At 36.9% G+C, this 17,458-nt stretch overlaps 1 protein-coding gene across 1 annotated transcript; it reads left to right on the top strand.

Annotated features, from left to right (window-relative positions):
- The first annotated feature begins 12 nt into the window (after positions 1 to 12).
- On the top strand, positions 13 to 16,163 carry PBLD (phenazine biosynthesis like protein domain containing). The gene is made up of 9 exons (XM_005153677.3): positions 13 to 647; positions 2,880 to 2,979; positions 5,966 to 6,064; positions 6,601 to 6,710; positions 6,934 to 6,963; positions 7,474 to 7,562; positions 8,655 to 8,833; positions 11,399 to 11,461; positions 16,026 to 16,163. Exons 1-9 carry the CDS (start codon positions 564 to 566, stop codon positions 16,136 to 16,138), a joined length of 867 nt encoding a protein of 288 aa, XP_005153734.1. The 5' UTR covers positions 13 to 563; the 3' UTR covers positions 16,139 to 16,163.
- Positions 16,164 to 17,458: the final 1,295 nt, after the last annotated feature.

The raw sequence follows: 17,458 nt of genomic DNA, 5'->3' as shown, positions 1-17,458 counted from the left end.
GCGCATGCGCACGGAGGCTAGTAAGTTCCCGCCTATTCCTGTCACGGCTGCTGCTGAAGGGCGCTGAGGCGCATGCGCACTAGCTCCGCAATTATGCCGTCTTTCTGTTCGCTTTGGCGCCAAGCGAGTGTGCGGCTGGGGGCGCGCGGAGTTCCAGCACAAAGTGGCCATTGCGCATGCCCATAATGGCCGCCCGGGGGTCTCCTCACGCAGGTGGCGGTTGGGTGGTTGTCACCTCAGGTGTGTCGCGCAGGGTGGCCGGCTTCCCCCCACGGCAGGCCATACCCAGGGGGAGCCTCTCATAAATGGCGTTGTTGAGGGTTCTCTGGTGGGAGTGTTCTGGAGCTTGCCAGAAATCGATACAAAAGAGGAAGTTAAAAGCTTTTCTAGAGAATTGGAAAATTGGCTCTGAGCGCTGGGGGTGTGAAAGGAGTATTCTTGTATTCACTGGGACGTGAAGTTCCAGGCGTTTAGGGAAACATTAACTTGAGTTCTGGTATCAGCTGGGGCTAAAAGGTTAGAAAGCACTTTGGAGAAAACAGTATAAATAGGCGTAAACAGCAATGCAAATTCCTGTTTTTACGGTTGATGCTTTTACAAATCGTCCGTTTTCTGGAAATCCTGCTGCAGTTTGTCTGCTTGAAAATGTAAGTTAAAAACCCCCAGCTACTTAGGAGTGACTGTACTGGCATTTATCGTTCTCTACTTGACCTAAGCACTTAGCACTACATTTAGGTTCTGGTTTCTTTACTCAGGAGTTTCGCTTCAAAGTGTTCATTTTTGCTCCAGAATACAAAGATATTAGCACAGGGGTGCTTTTTTTCCATCAGAACGATTTCATACAAGACATGCTTTGTATTTTTTTGTGGGCTTTTAGATTTATTTTTATTAGGACACATTCTGGTTTTATTCTGACTGAATTAAGAGAAATCTCTGAAAAGAAACGCATTAAATCTATAGTTTTTGAACTATTAAAGAGTGTGGGGTTTGATTTTGTGATTTTTGTTGTGGGGGTTTTGTGGTTATGCGTTCTCTCCCCCCCTTTTTTTTTTCTTTTTATGGAAAGAAAGAGGGGGAGTATAGACCTGGATCTGAGTCTCGTACCATTAGTATGTCAAGTTCAACTTTAACCAAGTTTCCACAGTCAGTTTTAGTGCTTTGAATTTGCGTGGTGGTTTTGGTGCAATTTACAGTAGACTTCCTCCTCAAGTTGATTCTAACTGGTACACTGTTGTCAATTTCTACCAATAGGTCTTATACTGTTTGTATAGTGGCAGTTCATGAAAATGGTAAGAAAATGTATCTAGAACAGTCAATGGCAGTAGCGTGAACTGACTATATGAATCATTTCTAGATGTTTCTAAGCCTAGATCTTGTACAATATATCCTACTTATCAGATCAGCTAAAGTTATAGCTGAGAACATCTCACTTCAGAGGTATTTTTGGCCACCTGAAATCTAAATACTTCCTCTCAGAATGAACTTACTTTGAAACTATGAGCTTCTATTTGCATTTTTATGTTAATTTTACTTTATTACATTAATATATTGTGGGGGCAAGTTACTTGCATGTTGTCTTTGGAATGTGGAGATTTTTAATTATTTGTTTTCAGTACCTGTGGTTACAGGCTTTAGTGTCATAGTTGAAGCTGATATTCTCATTCATAAGTTTGTTCTAAGCTCCAAGAAAGCAAGGTGCAGCTAGTGGCAATATTTCTGTTCCATTCAGAGTCTTAGCAGATGTTTTACAAAATCATGTCAGAGTAATGCAAGGATGGCAAAACGAGCCCTTTCTGTGTTTCAGAAATGCCACAGGATGGCAGTAGTTCAGTAAAGTTCTATTATTTTTAATAACATTATGGTTGGTCTTTGTTCTGGTTTAGTATCTTTAGAATAACTGACAGAACTGTTGTTCTGGATTAAAGGAAAAGTGCTTGTTACTATAAAAAGTTAGAATGTTTTTTCACTGCATAGAATTCACTCTGCAAATACAGGTCTATAGTATAGATTAGTATTTGTGTAATTTCTGTAATACGGGATCTTTGGCTGGAAAGTATTAACATTATTAAGGGAAATAAAAATTTGCTCTGCTGACTTATCTCCTAGAGGTTGAACCTACCTAAGTCCACACAGTACTTTATTTCGTTTGTGTTTTCATATTTATAGCCCAGATTCTTAGTCACCATAATTGTGGGGAAAAAAAGCAGTGGATCGAGGGTGAAGTGGAATTTTATACAGTCATTGCAACTCGTGTGTCCTGGGATCAATATTCACTTTTGAACCCTTCTCAGGATTTAAAGCTGAGGCAGTTAAAGCAGAATGTAGTGAGCTCCAGCCTTTTTTTTTTTTTTTTTTTTTGTCAGTTTATCTCCCCTCAGCTTCTTCTGACTTAACGTATTGTTCCCATTGTCTAAAGAAGAGTATGGAGGCCATAAGCACTGATCAGCCACCTTGGTCGTTGTCGCAGCAATTGCTACATACCTCTTGCTGGCATGCATTGTTCAGAGTTAAGTGAGTTGTAGCTATTTTTAGATTATGATAATAATGTCTTCTCAGTGTGACTTATAACTAAAAAAAAAAGTATCATGTTCATGGAAAGACTGAGTTTAGGATTTTTGGTGATTCTATTTTCCATGTATTCAAAGAATCTGTAAACTAATAAGACAGATATTAGAAATGCCTTTTTATCACAATGATTGAGCTAGTTGTTCCATTTTATGTTTAATTTGGTTTTTTTTTTGTTTTTTTCCTCTCAGTATTTTGAACTAAAAATGAATCTGTCTTATAATAGAAAATGAAATTACTGTGTTTATTTGACAGAAAATTCGATTTTGCATTTTTTGGCCCGCTTTTAGTTGGATTTATTGTTTCATCATTAGGACTTGGATGAAGATTTGCACCAAAAAATTGCAATGGAAATGAACCTTTCAGAAACTGCTTTCGTCAGAAAATTGCACCCCGGAGATGACTTAACCAGAAGTGAGTGGTTTTGTTTACCCACCACAATCTCTCACAAGGGAATAGGAAACACTGGGTGCATTTATAAGGAATGGTGGTAACTTTTAAGACAGCCAAAGCAAAATCTTGGAGTTGTGATGTATCTTCTTAAGAATATAATAAGCCTTTTGCACATGGATTCTGTAAGTGTTTGTGCTCTACATGGAATTCATTTTACAATATATGAACATTTATTATTCATAAATTAAACCATTTGTCTTGGTGTCTTTTACTAAATAAGCAAGTTGTATATAGAAAATCTCCTGAAAATGCTATGCAAAGATCCTTACTATTAGGGTGGTGAGATACTGGAATGGGTTGCCCAGGGAGGTTGTGAATGCTCCATCCCTGGCAGTGTTTAAGGCCAGGCTGGATGAAGCCTTGGGTGATATGGTTTAGTGTGAGGTGTCCCTGCTCATGACAGGGGGGGTTGAAACTAGATGGTCCTTTCCAACCCTAACTATTCTATGATTCTATTAACAATCTCCTGAGAGAATTTCTTCAGAAGAGTAGAGATGGAACGTGTTTATTCCACATCCACAAGACTGAAGAGTGAGTAGACTCTGGCTTGGCTGTTCAGGAAGTCATCACTGGGGTAACCATAAGCTATTATTTGAGTTTGTCACTGAATCTTGTAAGTGATCTGTGGAGCCAATACCGGAAAAGACAGGTTTCCAACAAAACTGGGAAATCAGAAGTTGCCCAAAGGAAGCACATTAGGCTACTCTTTTGATTGGCTTGAAAGGAGAGACTTCACTGGTGTTCTTTGTGAGGATATATATATATATTATGGGAGATGAAATGGAGGGACACTAGACAAGATAGAAAACAGACATACAGAATCCACTCTAAATAGCTTTGTGGGTTAGTTTTCAGCTGAATCAGTTTGCTGAATCTGCTCACTTTTCAGTTGTGTGGCAGCAAGAGCCAAGGGGCTGGAAGCTGCTAGCCTGGAGTTTGATTCTAGGTTAAAGTAAATGTGTTGGCACACCCTTGCTTTGATACGACATAGTGGAAGAGAGGTATGAACAGCTTTGGAGTTACTGGATATATGAAAGAGGCCTTAGAAGAGTATGCAAAGAAACTTCTTTATTGTTTGATTGTTCAGAGAGTGGGATTTTGTACATTTTCTGTTATTAAAGAGGATTTTCTTAAAGTTATAACCATCCTCATTTACTCCTATTGTTAATAAATAGGAATTTATTTTAGAGTTAGACTAATTGCTTGAATCAAGAAGTGATAACACTTTTCATTTTTCATATTAATATTTTTTCATATTAACACCTTGCCAATACATTTAATACATTTAATTATTTTATCAAAGTGCTTTTGATGTTAATGGGACTTGAATTTGTGATACCAGACCCATGCAACTGCTAAAGAGTAGCACAATTTTTTCAAAGAAATATAGCAACTGAGCTACACCTGGGAATGTGTATTGAGGGGTGGTAGGAGCAAGAGTAAACCAAACATATCAGAATGTCATTCATGAGACTATCATCTTCTCTGGAACATAATTGATGTCTTAAGGGCTCCTGGACAAAGTATGTTTTTGCCAGGAGTATGAGTTTGTGATCAGTGCATTTAATTAAATTTTAATTTTAAAAATATCTACATTATTTTAGGGTTATATTAATTTATGAGGATACATAATGTCTTCTTAGTCTGTGTATGACTGTGTATCTCAACATACAGGCAAGTGTTCTGGATCACACAGCTTGTCTGTCTCTGGTTGGGCATGGCTGACTCCCTTTCCTGCTGCTTTCAGCAACAATTTCCACTTGGGGGAGTGTATTAACTCTAGGGCAGGCTTCTGGGTTCTGTGGTTCTGTGTCTGCAGTTCTCTGCCGTGCTTGTTAGTTCCATCCACTAGGTTTTGTTGGGATTCGTTTTCATTGGAGAAGGGACTGATTTTAATGCAGTTTTTTTGCAGGAGTGATGACTTGTTTGGGGTTTCTTTTTAGATATCATTTGTTCCTCTTGCACCTTTTAGTTGTGTTTGGTAATCATTCACTTGAAATACATTTTTGTAAGCATTATCTTAAATGCTGTGGTGTAAGTCTGCAAAAGCTACAGGAAACCAGCTATAGTGCACTTGGGTTCCAATTTTTTTAAACAACAAATAGAAATACGATTTATACATTAGAGGTTTTTACCAGACTTGACTGGTGGTTTAAGCAAAATAATTCATAACTGATGTAGCTCTGATAAAATTTCATTTATACCAGTAAAACTATCTAACCCCTGAAGGATATATGCAGCACAGAAAGTTGTCAAAGAGAGAAATTCCATTTTGGGTAAGAATTAATTAGTTTTTTTTATCATAGAGACATAAGAGAACATAGGGCATCACCACTTCAAGAAGCCAGTAAATGCTGTAAATTCCTGGTTTTTACCTGGAACAGCCGAAAGATGATGATGTTTTCTATTCCCTCGAACCAGTTTTTATTTTTCCAGGTTGTTCTCCTGTTCTTTCAGTTAGAACACCCAGTGGCAGTTACCTATTTTGCTTTCTGAGAATGTTTTTCCCTTTTTCCGGATTATTTTTCACCTTTGCAGGTGATAAGTTGCTGTTGCAGTTTGTTGTGTGCTAACCTACTGTATTCCGTATGTCTCCAGTTTCCAGCTACTCAGTAGCACTTTAAAGGTGCCAGCTGCACTTCTCAAAATGCCTCTGATTCACAGGTTTAGTTCTCAGGCAGACAGTAATTTCTGCTCTGCAGCTCCTTTGCTTTTGTAACCAAGTAGTTTTCCTCTGTTAGCAGTAGTCTCCTGTTGCTGACCTGACTGAAAAGCAATAGCTCTTTCAAAAGTCAGTACAAAATAGGTTCCTAAAAGTGTAATTCCTAAATTACTTAGTGTGTTTAAGACCAAGACAGATTATAACATGCGTTCTGATTAACTGAAATGTCATCATTCTACATAAAATTTTGAGACTTACTCAATAACACTAAATTTTATTTCCAAGGTTCCTGCTTTGGACTCAGATGGTTCACCCCAGCCAGTGAAGTTCCTCTCTGTGGTCATGCTACACTTTCAGCAGCTGCTGTGTTGTTTCACATACAAAGTATGATTACAAGCTATTTGTTACTATAACGTTTTAGAAAATTTAATTTAAAAAAAATCTCTATTTTCTACAACAAAGGCAATTAAATATTTAGAACATTTAGAGAGCACACATAGGGATACCTCAGGTATTGTCTTTTGCAACTGCTCTGTAATTACAAGGTTGTAGTCTGATGCCTCGGATTCTGATGCCCTGCTATTATTGTTTAAGAAAAGTACTAAATATGCAGCTGTGAATGGGAGAGTTACAGTAGAATTTGATAAATATGTAATATTGCTCTTAATATTTAAAGGAAATTTCCATTCATTCTAGAAACACAGAGAAGAGAGTCCCTGCAGTTGCTGCTTTTGTTAGCCTCAGCAGTTTATTTATTTAGTTGGGAATTTTGTCTATAGTTTTTTACTGTAGGTTTATTGTAGTTACTGTATTTTAGCTGCGTAACTAACTTCTTCTGACTGTACTGAGCTACTCTAAGAACTATAATATAGATTCCAATTCTTACATTTCATAATGTTGCAATGTTTTTTCCTTTCTAGAAAACAAAAATTCAGTTCTCACATTTGTGACGCTGAGTGGAGAATTAAGAGCCAGACAAGTGGAAGATCATATTGTCCTAGACTTACCACTTTACTTAACCTACCCACAGGTCAGTCAAAGTTTTAGTCATTAAATACTTTCAAAGAAATCATGTGTTTATGTTTACATTTGTATATATCTATATGTATATATGTATCTCTAGATGCATATATACATATAGATACACATATGTATGTATGTATATATCTATAGTGTATATATCTGTAGTTGAATAGGTACATACATATATATGTTCTATTTTTTACAGTGGATTTTTTTTGTTTTTTCTTCAGGTACTTCAGGAAGTAGAAGAGTTAGTAAAGGTAAAAAAAAGAATATATGTTTTAGAAACACATTTATAATAACTATACTTATATGCTAAAATGGTTGAAAAGTGTTAAGATGCCATTGCTTAATGTACTCTTGAAACACTAAGCTTTGAAGGTCTGAGTCATGCAGCCTGGGAAATTGAATTCTCAAAAATGTTGCAGTTGAACATTTGTTTCCGACTACCATTGTTTAGTGTCAGTATTTCTCTCTGTGGCATTTTCAGCCTATTGTATGCATGTGAGGGCAATCTAGTGTCCTTGGGCTCTTTTGAATCCCTGAATTTCTTTCTGAGTTGACATCCACAGGGATCGTAGCACCTACATATATCCATTCATGCACTTCGTGCATTTTTTTTTTTCTTGCTTGCATGTACTTAGTGGCTGCATGAGAGACCTTTCATAAGCTCTGTTCTGGCAGGGAATGTGTTCTATGAAAATGTTGAGAAAATAATATTTTGTATTCAAATTATGAACTTTTCTTGGTCTCCTTTAATTTTTACACAGGTAGCCATTGGTGACATGATTGTTCAAGATCTTCGTTACTCTCCTGACACAAAGAAACTCTTAGTCCGCCTCAGTGATGCTTATGAAAGGTGTCTTATATATATATTTTTTTTTAAATCAAGTTTACAGAAATTGAGTCTGCTTGCTTAGCCTTCATTCCTTACATACTAGGCTGGTTTGTCTAGTTTTAAAACAGATAAAGATCAAAGACTCTTATTTAAACTTCTGTGTTAAATAGTTATCCTCTAATGTGAACTTATTGAACTTGCAGAGGTGTAGGAAACAGTTTTAACAATCGTGTGTTTTCCCATCTGTCTGAGTAAAAAAAATGATCCAGTAACGTAGCAGGAAATTAGGAGTCTTGTTTCTCATATGAAGAAGTAATAGTTGCATTGCTTAGAGGTCTGCTTTGCGAAACAGTGCCACGGATTCTTGCTTATATTTGACTGTAATCTACTTACATGTACTTAACAGCATCATAAGTAGCTTTATAGCTTTGTACTCCAATTCAATTTCCAGTTCAGATTCCAAAGCATTTGTTAATTTCAGAAAACTGAATTTCATTGTTAAGTATCATTTGAATATATATTGCCAAAACACAACCTCATTAATCAGTCCAAGTTACCATTTTCACTTAAAGTTTGGCCTAACTAATGTTTAGAGATTTGGCTAGGTGGGGGATAGTAATACCCTCAGCTAAGTACTTTTATTGTTACTCTTTCAGACTTTATTTTGTTGTGAGCAATCTGCAACATCATGGACTTGAGACTGTTGTAGAGTGCTTTCGAATTCTATGAAGATCTGAATGGTGTTAGTTATTTGCTTTCTCTGAAAGGAGTTAGAGTGCTTACTATTTGCGTTCTGTAATGGTGAAATATTCCTTTCAATTGTTAAACATTGAAACAAAGTGTGCCCTTCTGTAGCTAATATTCTAGCACACTCTAATAAATAGAAAATGTGTGGCTTCAACTTCTTTCTGTGCCCACTCAGGGCATATTATATTCAGGGTGGTCTTCTGTCAAATTACGTTGGGAGGGCAATACTAGGAATCTTGTTCTTCTAACGTTTTGCTCTGGTTGTTTAGGGATTGTAGAGAAGATGACTTTGTAGTTCCTTTTCAATACTTAAATTCATGTAAAGTGAAGAATATGGGCTAATAAAATTCTACAATTATATTCAAGGTCTGTGTTGGAAGAGCTACAAGTGAGTGCACAGCACTTTTTGTCAGCTGAAAAGACGGGAAAGGTGAAAGGACTCATAATCACTCTTAAGGGAAATTCCAGTGGAAAACATGAAGGCCATGATTTTTACTCCAGATATTTTGCACCTTGGTATGGAGTTTTGGAAGACCCTGTTACAGGTATGTGTTTGGGTGATAAGCAACTCTTACTCTTGGTTCATTTAAATTTTATTAAACTTCATTAATCTGATTTTGTACTTAGGAGTCTCTCTTATAAATGGCTGTTTTATATGGAAAGCAAGAGTGTACTCATTAAACTGAAAACTTTCATGATTGATGCCAGATCTTGCAGAAAAAGTCAGCTTCTTATTACCATCAGGCCAGATAATCCTGTATTTTTTTTCAGATCTTTTCCCTGAAGTATTCCAATTAAAGTGAAAGGCTAGTTTAGTATTGAAGGAGTATTGCAATAGAAGTTCATATCCACTTCTTTTGGTGTCTGTATTTATTTTTTTTACTTCAGCTGAGCTAGTTTCTTGACACTTGTTATGGATATTCATACCTATGAATAATAATAACTCAGCCAGTTGTGTCTGGGGACAGGAAGACTTGTTCTCTGCATATTCCTTTGATATTCCACTCAATAGGTGTGATGATGATTGCTACAGAATTATGCTATTTGCTTAGGTACCAGTTAATCACAGGTTAATTATTATTCCTGGGTTGGAGCAATCCCAGGCACAACTACAGAATGGGCAAGGAAGAGATCCCGAGTAGCCCTTTAGAGAAGGACTTGGGGGTGTTGGTCGATGAGGAAATGAACATGAGTGATAGTGTGTGCTTGCACCCCAGAAAACCAACCAGATCCTGGGCTGCATCCAAAGGAGCGTGACCAGCAGGTCAAAGGAGGTGATACTTCCTCTCTACTCTGCTCTTGTCAGACCTCACCTGGAGTATTGTGTGCAGTTCTGGTGTCCTCAACATAAAAAGGACATGGAACTGTTAGAACAAGTCCAGAGGAGGGCCACGAGGATGATCAGGGGACTGGGGCACCTCCTGTATGAAGACATGCTGAGAAAGTTGGAGGTGTTCAGCCTGGAGAAGAGAAGGCTGCATGGAGACCTCATAGCAGCCTTCCAGTAGCTGAAGGGGGCCTATAGGGATGCTGGGGATGGACTCTTCATTAGAGACTGTAGTGATAGGACAAGGGGTAATGGATTTAAACTTAAACATGGGAAGTTTAGATTGGATATAAGGAAGAAATTCTTTACTGTTAGGGTGATGAGGCACTGGAATGGGTTACCCAGTTAAGTTGTGAATGCTCCATCCCTGGCAGTGTTCAAGCCTTGGTTGGACAGAGCCTTGGGTAACATGGTCTAGTGTGAGGTGTCCCTGCCCATGGCAGTGGGGTTGGATGTAGATGATCTGAAGGTCCTTTCCAACCTTAACTATTTTAAGATTCTGATTCATCTGAGAACTTGATCAAAAATGTTCATTAAATAAAGAGAAAATTTCTTTGTTGGAATAATGTTAATTATTCAACACTCCTAGCAGAAATAAAGGTTTACAAAGAAATAAAAGCTATGAATTTCAGTTATTTCTTATTCTCAGTCTTACATTCTTGATAAAGCTGGGAACAGAGTCTGACAGATGTATCTAATCCCAGAGCTTATTCCTAAGAATTTCTGGGATGATTAGTATTGATATTTTCCCTGCCTGTGGCAGGGGGTTTGGGATTATATGATCTTAAGTTGCTTTCCATCCCTAACTATTCTACAATTCTTTGATATATAGGAAAAGCTAGAAGTTTCCGGAATCTCTGAGATTCTTCTCGGCTTACTGTTGCTTGTCTCCCATCTTGAAGTGTCCTTTCTTTTATAGAAACCAAACTTCTTATTGTATTGCTGAAGTATACTTTTAACAGTGGTATGGCTTTGTATGATACTTCTTTTGTAATGATTTCTTAATAATGCTACATGTCCCGGTGTCCTTGAGCCTCAATAGTTACTTTGCAGTCTGGTTTCCAGCAGAGTATCTTTGCTCCTAGTTGCTAAGGCAGACTGAAACAGCATTTCTAGCTGTGAATCTGAGAAGTCATCTTAAGTTTTTAACCCATCTGCTGGCCAGGAATTAAAAAATTGGTCTTTTAGTTTTCAGAAGCTGTTGTGAGACCTTACATTTTTCCTCGAGTTACATCGTGATACTTACCATCATTCAAGACTGAAAAAAACTTCTGAGGTTTTGTTGTGAAAACTGTTAGAAGAGCAAATACTTAGGCTTTATACAATGACTTCTATTCACCTGTTCTATTTTTAAAAAATATCCAAAAGTCTGTATACATTTTTGATGGAGAGCTGTTTGTTTTCCATTGAATAACAGTATGTTTATATTAATAATATTTCAAATTTAATATTTTGAGATTCTGTTATTAGGCAACTTCACTTCCGGTAAACAAGTAAGTACTTTGGATCAAGTATTTTAATTGGTACTATCTGTGTATTTGAATCCCTTGCCTAGGCAGAATCTCCATTGAAGCCAGGGGATGATGAAGTAGTACTGCTTTATCATAAATAAATTAAATGATAAAGCCTTAAGTTCTGTTTGCTGTGCAGACTCTCAGGTGTTTTGTCATAAACACACATGTGGCGCTTGATTTGTTAATGGTGTTTAGTTTTTGAATGTGCTTGCTCTACAAAGTAGTGATTCCAATTTAATTCTGTACTTTATTTTCCAATTTCTTTTAAGGATCCGCCCATGCTGTCTTAAGTAGCTACTGGTCAGAGCAGCTCGGGAAGAAAGAAATGCTTGGTAAGAGAAACTGTTTTCTTGCAAAGCTGTCCATTTACGTGAAAGCTACACACTAGAAAAGGAAAAACTTACATTATTACTGGAATACAAACTGTAACAATAATAGCCTATCCATTTTCTCAGTATAAGTAGAATATTAGACATAAGGAAAAAGTTCTTTTCTGTGAAGGTGGTGAGACACAGGAACAGGCTTCCCAGAGAAGTTGTGGATGTTCCTTTTGTTCAAGGCCAGGTTGGCTGGGGCTTGGAGTAACTTGGTCTAGTGGAAAGTGTCTCTGCCATGGCAGGGGGACTGGAATGAAATGATTTTAAGGTCCCTTCCAACCCAAACTATTCTGATTCTAGTATGTAATATCTTGTGTGAAATAATTAAGAAATCGCTTTTTTGTCAGTTTCTGGATTGTAATTCTCTGTAGTTAGTTTTTGATCTCTGATTTTGGAGTTTAGTTCTTTGGACCTTTCATCATAATTGAAGCTTGGAGAATTTCAGATTATGTTGTTTATGTGTGTCCTGGGTTCAGCAGTAGCAGTCATTTTTTTCCTTCTTAGTAGCTAGTGCAGTGCTGTGTTTTTGACTTTCAGTCTGGGAACAATGCTGGTAACACTGACGTTTTTAGTTGTTGCTAAGTAATGTTTCTGTGATCAATGACTTTTCAGTCTCATGCTCTGCCATTGAGGAGAGGCACAGGAAGTCAGGAGGGAGCAGAGACAGGACACTGATACAAACTAGCCAAAGAGGTATTCCATGCCACAGCAGGTCATGCCAATATATAAACTGTGGGGAGTTACCCAGAAGGCCCACTTTGCTGCTCAGGTTTGGCTGGGTATGTTTTGGCAGTGGTGAGCAATTGTATTCTCTCCCCTTCTTATTTCCCTAATCATTATTATTATTGGTGGTAGCAGTAGTAGTCTTGTGTTATACCTTAGTTACTGGGCTGTTCTTATCTCAGCCCATGGGATTTACATTCTTTGATTCTCCTCCCCATCCCTCCAGGAGGCAGGGCAGGAAGAAAAGGGGGGAGTGAGAGAGCAGCTGCATGGTTCTGAGTTACTGTCTGGGTTTAAACCATGACAATGTGTTTTGATGGAATTTTACCTCTTAGTCATTATGGATTGCGTTTGGGTATGTGGGACAGGTATCTAAAGGGGTGCCTACAGGAAAGCTGGAGAGGAGCTTTCACAAGGGCAAGTTGCGATAAGACAAGGGAATGGTTTTAAGCTAGAAGAGGGTGGACTTAGGTTAGATACAAGGAAGTTCTTCACTGTGAGGGTGGTGAGACACTGGCATAGGTTGGCCAGAGAAGTGGAGGCTGCCCCATTCCTGTAAGTGTTCAAGGCCAGGCTGGATGGTGCTTTGAGCAACCTGGTCTAGTGGAAGGTGTCCCTGCGCATGCCAGTGGGGCTGGAACTGGATGATCTTTAAGGTCCCTTCCAACCCAAACCATTTTATGACTTCATGAAATCTGCGATAGTTGCCGTAACTTGTGGGGTGGGCAGAAAGGGGAGGAGAGAGATCTCAGCATATTTTCTGAAGAGGAGAAACTGTCTTTTGTAATGCATCCTTATGGACTGTCTGTTTCTCAGAAGTGTTCAACATTTTCAGTTGTTAATATGGATTTTGAAACTCTTCCTTGCCATCTTACAGACACTGCTTCTTTAAGTAATCAGATGGGAATTCTGTCTGTGTTTTTAAATTATGCTTTCTACCTGTTTTTCATTTTCATGTATTTTGTATGTCCTGTGCCATTTGCTATTTCAGAGAAACTATCAAGCAGCAAGGCAGTTGGTACTGTAATCAGCTTCTCTGATGTGTTAGTGAAAAAAATGCCCTATCTTCCCATTTTTTCTATCTATTTTCTCATTTTTCCTCCCAACTCACATATTTCATGCGTTTATGTTCTCAAACAACTTTTGTGGTAGAAATCACACAAAACAGATTTAAAGAGAAAAAGACATTTGATCAACATGTGGTCTCTGTGTGTTTGTGAGAAATAACTTTTCTTTACATGCATGTGACTGAGGAGTATCATGTGGTAGTGGGCCGAATTCTGTTACTAATGAGATTATTTGGAAAAGATGGCTGCCAGTCAAGAAGATTTCATATCACCAAAGATGAATAAATAAGAGTATCTTTTGACTTTTTAGAAACCTCTCTGGTAGCTTCTGTAATAACTGATATGTCTTATTACAAGTATAAAGGAATATTTTCTTCCATAAAATGAAAGATCTGTTAGTTACAAGATAGATTCCACATGAAATAATAGGTAATGAAATCATATAAAAATAAGGAATGCTATTGTTACATCTCTCTGGGTATTGTGACCTCTAGGAGGAGGTCAGTTGCATCTGTGCTGAAGTATCAGACTGAAGTATCCTGTGTTTGGGTTCTTTTCCTACTTTTAATAGACAAAATCTGCAAACAACATCTAGCCCCATCAACAACAAAGAATTTTCCAGTCTTTTTACAAGGTGAAATACCTTATGCTCTTTGTTGAAACAATGTACTTATCCTTGAATTTAAGCTCAGTGTTAAATCAGAGCTCGGTATCAATCCTTGCCTTCTTTCATTTGAAGAGCATGATTTTTAAAGGAAAAATAATCTCTCAGATGTATAGACTTTCATAATTGCTAATGAATGTAATATTTAGCAACTGTTTCTGCATCCAGCTCTTCACATAGTTTTCACATTTCTAAGATAACATTTATAAAGATGCATAAAGAATTTAATAGAACCAAGCAGATTATGGAGGCCTTTCCAGGTTATTGTGAAGAAAAGGGACTTTATACAGGACAATTTTTAATCAACGCAGTCTATCTTATAACTTTTCAATCTCCTCACTTTTTTTAATAATATGTGAAGAAGCTGCTTTAGTAAATGTACCTGTATTTAAATTATTGCTAGTCCTAATTCTTATGAAGTGAAGAATTTTGCGGAGTTGTAATCGCAACTTTCCTCTTTCCCAGGTAATCTCAGCATATAGATTGACCACGTCACATTTATACACAAGTGTAACATTTCTATTTACTTCCAGACACAGGATGACATATCAGTATTTCTTTGTGAGAGAAAAATAGGTCAAATACAATTTTCATATAAATTTTTGTGGGTTATTTTTTTCTCTTTTTTTATTACCATGAAACAGGCAGCATTGGCTCCGCATTTAAAGAAGGGAAAAACCCCAAAACCAGCCAACCAGCCTCTGAAGATTCAAAATAATTGATCTCTTTTATTTACATCTGCCATCATGAGGGAGAATTTAGCTGTGTATCCACACTTGGCAATAGTAATTGATAAAATTTAGCATGGTCTGGATCTTTATAAGAGTTCAAAATACTGGATTGAAGGCGTTAATCTGTACATAGATGTGCTGACAAGTTAAACTGTAACCAGTGGTTCTATAAATGGAAAAGATCTGTTTCAATCTGTTTCCACCTTTTTTGAGTGTTTGCTTTGTCTAGGAATCTAATATCCTGTTAAAAGGAAGAGCATTCTTGTCAGCTGTGGCTGGCAAGTTGTTTTAAAGCTCATAATATATATACACCATTTGTTAAATGGTGAGATCCTGTGCTCTGTTGGAATCTGAATATAATCACTACCTCATATACAAATTGGGGGTTTGTGGAGGAAAAACCTGCACATTAGCTTTGAACAAATTTTGTAGTTGTTAAAAGTCCATTGAGTAAGGAGACTGCAGAAGTTCCTGCCTCTTCATCCATTTACAGTCTTTTACAGAAACAACACTATATGAATCTCAAGCCTTTGTTTAATGCCATCTAACAAGATAATTTTCTGATCAAGTAGTTGTGCATCTAAAATTGGACTACTGAAACAAGTCTATAGACTCAACCTGCTAAATGAGCATTATTGTCCCACCTGTCATATGACTTAACAGTTCAGGCAAAAGTTTAGTTCTGTAATTATTTACAAGTGGAAGGTTTTTTCCACTTAAACTTTATCCAGCTGCATTAAATTCTATATTCAGGATTATATAAATCAATAGCTGTTCTTGCCTGTGTAAGAATTTGGTCTTAGTTTGTGAAAACTGAAGCAGCATCTGTTTCTTTGTAGACTTTTTCCACTGTCTGCTTGACCTTTATTTACCTAGTAGCCAAATGCTTCCTTTGAATCTAGTCTCTACTTCAGATCTTCAGCACTAGTAAAGTGATTCTTCATTCTTATGCAGATAATACTCAGTGTTCTTCCTTCTTACCTACAGAAACTGTCTATCCTACGAATGGAGAATTATCAAAATCTTTATAGTAGGTCTAAAGGCTTCTTTAGATATACAAAGGAAACTTTGGCTACATTAGAGCAAAGCATCCTTTGCTACTTGTATTAACTAGCATTTTTGTCAGACTTTATAAACAAGTTGTAGTCTGAGATAGACTCTCAGCTAATCTTCATCCATAAAGACAATCCATCCAGGGTGTCCTAGAACAGCTCTTGCCCTGGTGCTGCTTGGTTTCTGGACATAGACGCCTCATTTCCATGAGTGTTTCTGTATTTTTAAATAATTTGTGGTAGATACTAGTTTTTTAACCATAGATTCTTGTTTCCATGTAGCTTTTCAATGTTCCCGCCGTGGAGGAGAGTTGAAGATTTCACTGCGTAACGATGGAAGAGTTGACATTGCAGGGCGAGTTGCTATTATTTTAAAAGGAAACCTGACTTTTTGAAAAAAAAAAAACAAACCAAAAAACCCTCAACTGCCCCCCAAAAACCCAACCAAACAAACCCCCTCCCAAAACCCCCCAAAACAAAACAAACTAAACAAAAAAAAAGCCCCAACATCCCACCATGAAAAAATTGACACAAATCTCCCACACCTTCAGATAATTCATATTACACTGATTATGTCTTAGTTTTAAGCAGTGAATTACCACTGTCCTCAAAAGTCTTTGATTACTTGTTGTTCATTTAAAAAAAATTATCAACAGTGTTCCTGATCTTCAAGATTCTTAGTATTTTTCTTTCACTTTCATCTTGCCATTTCATATGTACACTGACTTAAGAAAATGTCCACTGACAACAGTCTTGGTTTTCTGCTTTTAAATAATTCTTTGTTTCAAGATTCTGTGTTAGAAGCCGTACCTGCTTCTTGGCTTGAATTTAAACTTCTCTGATAAAATAATCAGACTTCTTCCATTCATTTTTCCATTTCATTTTCCATGGAATCTGAATACGGTCTTTAAAAAAGAAATTTTCTCTACCATATGTTGAAATGATGCTCATATGTTTCTTAATTTACTTGAATTAAAATATAAAAAAGTATAAATGGTTTTAAAATGTGCTTTTATGAATAGTAGTTTTCAAACATGAATGGTATTGCAGTGGCTCATAGTACTGCTGCTTAGCCTATTTTTAATTAAGTTTTAGCAGAAGGATTTAAGAGATTGACATACTGATGCACATAAAACTGGTTAAAAATTGCAATAAAACTTAATTGATCACAGCAATGTAATCTGTGTTTCAAAGACTGAAGATCTGCTATAATTTTCTTCATGAAGTTTACTGTTTCAGATTTATCTCTTTTTCCTTTAGTGTGCTGTTCTTTCTATGGATTTATTGGTGATATTGAATTGTTCCAGTTACTCTAGCTAAAATTCTGTTTTCCTATTCAGTTTGCTTTTCGCCTAAGCTTTGCATTAGTTCTTTTTCTTTGCAATATTTCAGCATGAAGTGTCTTAAACTCAAAGGCATTTTCATACTGTGGGAACAGCTGGATGTCTATAAATGATGAGACTCTTAGTTGTACCTATTTCCAGTTACTTTGATTTTTATCATAACTTGTTACTTACATCTTACTTAAGCCTAAGTATCTGGAGGCAAGTAACAGTGAGAAAATCCTATGGTTCATTTGAAATAAAAGTTTCTAGCTCATACTGCTACACAGAATATATTAAAAATGTGATTTAAATGCACTACAAAGCTCAAGAGCTAGGTGGCAAGGCAAAGGAGTTTCAGAATGAAAATGCATGTTCTTTCCTATTGAATCT

The sequence above is a fragment of the Melopsittacus undulatus genome, chromosome 4, assembly GCF_012275295.1.
Source record: "Melopsittacus undulatus isolate bMelUnd1 chromosome 4, bMelUnd1.mat.Z, whole genome shotgun sequence".
Classification (NCBI taxonomy): domain Eukaryota; kingdom Metazoa; phylum Chordata; class Aves; order Psittaciformes; family Psittaculidae; genus Melopsittacus; species Melopsittacus undulatus.
Note: the sequence above shows the minus strand (reverse complement) of the source record. Positions and strands in the feature narration are given on the sequence as shown.

Excerpts from the sequence above, each read along its gene's own strand:
- PBLD (XM_005153677.3), top strand. The coding sequence starts at position 564 with ATGCAAATTCCTGTTTTTACGGTTGATGCTTTTACAAATCGTCCGTTT. Across the intron at positions 2,980-5,965 it reads CGGAGATGACTTAACCAGAA|GTTCCTGCTTTGGACTCAGA; the intron begins GTGAGTGGTTTT and ends TTTATTTCCAAG. Across the intron at positions 8,834-11,398 it reads TTTGGAAGACCCTGTTACAG|GATCCGCCCATGCTGTCTTA; the intron begins GTATGTGTTTGG and ends ATTTCTTTTAAG.